The sequence below is a fragment of the Amphimedon queenslandica genome, unplaced genomic scaffold (genome assembly GCF_000090795.2).
Source record: "Amphimedon queenslandica unplaced genomic scaffold, v1.1 AMPQUscaffold_12288, whole genome shotgun sequence".
In the NCBI taxonomy this organism is placed as follows: domain Eukaryota; kingdom Metazoa; phylum Porifera; class Demospongiae; order Haplosclerida; family Niphatidae; genus Amphimedon; species Amphimedon queenslandica.
In genome coordinates this window covers 4,476-8,095 of record NW_003547474.1, presented here as the reverse complement: position 1 = coordinate 8,095, position 3,620 = coordinate 4,476, and the positions used below count along the sequence as shown (strand labels likewise).

At 34.4% G+C, this 3,620-nt stretch overlaps 3 protein-coding genes across 3 annotated transcripts in view; 1 reads left to right on the top strand and 2 right to left on the bottom strand.

The window, feature by feature from the left end:
- LOC109588100 (uncharacterized) overlaps nucleotides 1-138 on the bottom strand; it is a 6,135-nt gene extending 5,997 nt beyond the window's left edge. The window contains exon 1 of the mRNA XM_020004291.1: nucleotides 45-138. Coding sequence (XP_019859850.1) covers nucleotides 45-138 — 94 coding nt within the window. The remainder of the gene's footprint in view (nucleotides 1-44) is intronic.
- A 240-nt stretch (nucleotides 139-378) lies between these two features.
- LOC100639080 (uncharacterized) lies at nucleotides 379-2,904 on the bottom strand. The gene is made up of 10 exons (XM_003390602.3): nucleotides 2,636-2,904; nucleotides 2,425-2,570; nucleotides 2,223-2,273; nucleotides 2,097-2,173; nucleotides 1,712-1,840; nucleotides 1,513-1,590; nucleotides 1,281-1,428; nucleotides 1,089-1,171; nucleotides 947-1,040; nucleotides 379-696 (listed from the first exon to the last, which is right to left on the bottom strand). The coding sequence occupies exons 1-10, from the start codon at nucleotides 2,853-2,855 to the stop codon at nucleotides 532-534; spliced, it is 1,191 nt and encodes a 396-aa protein (XP_003390650.1). The 5' UTR covers nucleotides 2,856-2,904; the 3' UTR covers nucleotides 379-531.
- A 211-nt stretch (nucleotides 2,905-3,115) lies between these two features.
- The window catches only part of LOC100638954 (transmembrane 9 superfamily member 1-like), a 4,605-nt gene continuing 4,100 nt past the window's right edge, over nucleotides 3,116-3,620 (top strand). The window contains exons 1-2 of the mRNA XM_020004292.1: nucleotides 3,116-3,233; nucleotides 3,328-3,417. Of these exons, the coding sequence (XP_019859851.1) occupies nucleotides 3,138-3,233; nucleotides 3,328-3,417 (186 nt within the window). The 5' untranslated portion in view covers nucleotides 3,116-3,137. The remainder of the gene's footprint in view (nucleotides 3,234-3,327; nucleotides 3,418-3,620) is intronic.

Sequence of the window (3,620 nt, the reverse complement as noted above, 5' to 3'; positions counted from 1 at the left end):
TCTTGTAGATAAGCCCCAGCCAAGCCCCCAAACTCATGGATTACCTGGAACAGGAGCCCTATCTTCTGGAACTAAGAATCGGCCTGGAACAAAAGGAAAACGAACAGTGTAGTCCTGACTGTGTGTCACTGCAGTCATAGAAGCCTTGAAAATGAATTTGTGATGCGTAGATCATTAGTCTACTATGATCTTACTGCAATGTAAAGAAAGAAGAACATTCTTCCATCCATAGCAGAACTTAGCTGCTCTCCTTGAGCTACCGGTTATTACTAGTCTAGAACTCTTCAAGCGCCAGGAGGGAAGATTACGATACAATGAAGCCGCTTGCGGTCTTCTCTGCTAGTTTTGACTGGAAGGTCAAATAATTTCTTTATCATATATGAGAACCTGAGCACAACTCTGGAAAAAGAAGAGAGCCTCGGATGTTTTTTTTTTTTTAATTTTCATAGCCTTCAGAAGAGAGTAGATCTACCTCCTCTTAGTTGTCATTAATTATTATTATCATTATTTATTATTTTTATATTATTATTATCATTGTTTCACATTATCTTCTCTCCATTGGTTAATTGATTTTAATATGATGCTGGCGATTGCCTGAGGGTGAAGGTACATGCTATTGAAATCAGCTCCTGGTATAAAATACTCCTTTAACTGACTGTGGACTCTCTTTAATCCTTCCTGCTCGGTATTCCACAACTACAAGAAAAGAATTATTATTATTATATTAACAACCGTAAAAAAATCTGGGGACATCTCTCTATTATAGCATCAGAAACTCATGGGTGTAAATTTTAGATTAGATTTTTTTATGAATTTTAAAGCTGTTCCAAATTTGAGCCAATATATTACCCAGTGCTAAAAAAGGAGATATCATTGCATTGCAGGAAATACAAAAATAGAAATAAAATGTAGTAGCTAGCATTAAATTTAAATTCTTATTTTTTACCTTTTTAATATCTTCTGCTGATTTATCAAAGTCCTTATACTTTACCACAGCTACTGGTATATCTTGTGGGAATGGCTTCACCTTGAGTACGGTCCTATGAGAGTGGACCTGTCCCATTGGGTGTGGCTATAGTACAGCTTACTTGACTTGTGCAAGGCTGTCATTGGTCATGGCAATTTCTTCAATGACAGAGGATAGATGAACCGAATTGCACATTAAATATTTCTAAAAACAAAATCGATTAATTTAATATTATTATTATGTACATGTACAAGTATATATAGGAAGAGAGAGACAAAAGGAGAGAAAGAGGGTAAAACAGAAAATAACTCACTCGTCTGTTTACAATATTTTCGCTGACTATTTTGACAACTTTCTTATTCTCAATCGGTTTTATGTAACCGGTTAATAGAGCTATCCTGTTGATACCAATTAGCGACGAGAGATAGAGAACCCTCACATGTGAGATGACCTCATTGTACCTTTAGGAGAAACAGAAGAAATCAAGAAAAATTGAGAAAGGAAAAGAAAGTCTCTATGTTGATATCATCAAAGGACATGCTTACCAATATTGGCTCCAAGTTGAATTATTATCAAACAGTGTCTCAACTAAAGGATCTATCAATACTAGACCGGCAACTTCACTGAGAATAAGAGAATAAAAATATTTGAGATGACAGAAGATAAATTTAACTGAATCGTTATGCAGTGCCAATATTTGTAATAATATACTGTAACTTAAATGTATTTCTTAGTTAATCATACTTCTCATAGAACTGAGCATAGAATCGTGATATCAGAGTAGAGAAATCCATACCAACTAGTAGAAGTGGAGTATTTGAATCACTGACCACTGAACTAACATGTAGCAACCGATGCAAATCATCAACCATTCTAAAAAAAATAATAACGATAATGAATAATAACAAATATAATAATATACATAATAGTACTTCTTAAGGTTGACTGATTTACATGTACAAAGTAATGCACTATCATCAGAAGTGCCTGGGACTATAATGTATAAATGCAAGTGTTGAATATTACCACCCAAACCTAGCATTATGCATTACAAGCACTTCTGGAGTATTAAAGTAACTTGTCTTCCTTCTTCTCTCACTTTCTACATCTATCTGTCTATCTCCATTACCTCTCAACAGTTCCCAGTGTTAGCGTGTCACGTCTCTTTGCTTCTTTACCGTAATCTTGAGCATATTCAGTTGTATTCTATAACATATACCGGTATGTATAGTTACACAATATCTCCCTTTCCTACCCTGTATCCTCTGTGGCTGAATCCTAGCCCAGCTCTGTCATATACACATACCTGAAATGAGATATATTCAACATTTAAGATGAGATAAGATTACAATTAAATTTGACTTGACAATTCACAATTGCAATTTGCAAGTCACTAGTACTATTTTTCAGTAGGCTCAGTTTTTTCTCTCTCTCTTTCGTTCACCCTTTCTTTTTACTTTTGTATGTTTATTTAATAACGGTTCTACCATCGTCCATATGTCCGATGTCTCTCCTATCGGTGAGTCCAGCAGTACAACTGGAGTACCTTTCCCTGTGCATCTCATAAACAGTTTCTGACCCCATCCTATGTCATAGAGCTCCCCTGGAAAGAGAATTAATCAAAAATATATACCATTTAATAGTTTATTTATTATTTACAATTTCTACCTTGAGGAAAGAGTGCTTTCTCTTCTCTCTTTAGTGAGGCAAAGTTAAGGACAAATATAGCAACCAATATCAGGAGGAAACACTTGACTGGTGTGCAGTTCCACCATCTTCTCTTTTTGACCCATTTCTTTCCAGCTGGAGCTGGTGGAAGGTCCTCTATCTCTTTTCTGGGAAGTTGTGGGCTTCCTTTGTTGTCCTTTCTCTTTCTATTGGCAGCCATGATGTGGGAAAATTGGAGGTAGGGCAGGGCTCCAAAGCCTGCAAAATGCAACTATGGCAAAGCAAAATTTGAGGTTTACACAGTAAATTTAATAATTGATATTGTGCTTTGTATAAAATGCTTGATAAGATGCAATTGCTTAGCAGCATAGCAGCTAATAATAGTAGCAAACTAGAAATAATTATTGTTATTTTTTACTCAATTAAAAAATTATTAATTTTTTTATTATTAAATTAATTTCTAATTTTCTATTTAATGCGCGACCGAGTAGGTGAGGTCAAAATGGCGTCAAATTTAAGATCCATTCTTTGCCTTCTCCTTCTCTCTCTTCTAACCATTGACACGGTCACCTCTGCTAAATACAAACAAGACGAAAAGGTTCTTGTTTATAATTTTATCGAGGTTGTTTACTGTTTCATTCTCGTGTCTTTTGTTCTCTCCCTCCCCCTCTCTTTATTTTCATTTTGTTTAGATTGTCCTCTATGTAAATAAAGTCGGCCCCTATTACAATCCACAAGAAACATATCATTATTATTCTCTTCCTGTTTGTGTACCTGAGAAGGTCAGTGAAATACTTCATTGCCACCTTTTAAAATATTACATGTATATGCATGTATCTTTCATTTTTAGGATTTTTTAAATAAATAAATGATTTTTTAGCTTTCGTTAGATTTTGATAATTTTAATTATTATATCATATAGTCTAATTAATATTTTTGTGTTGTAATAATTGTGAGTTACATGTACATGTACAACTTTATATGT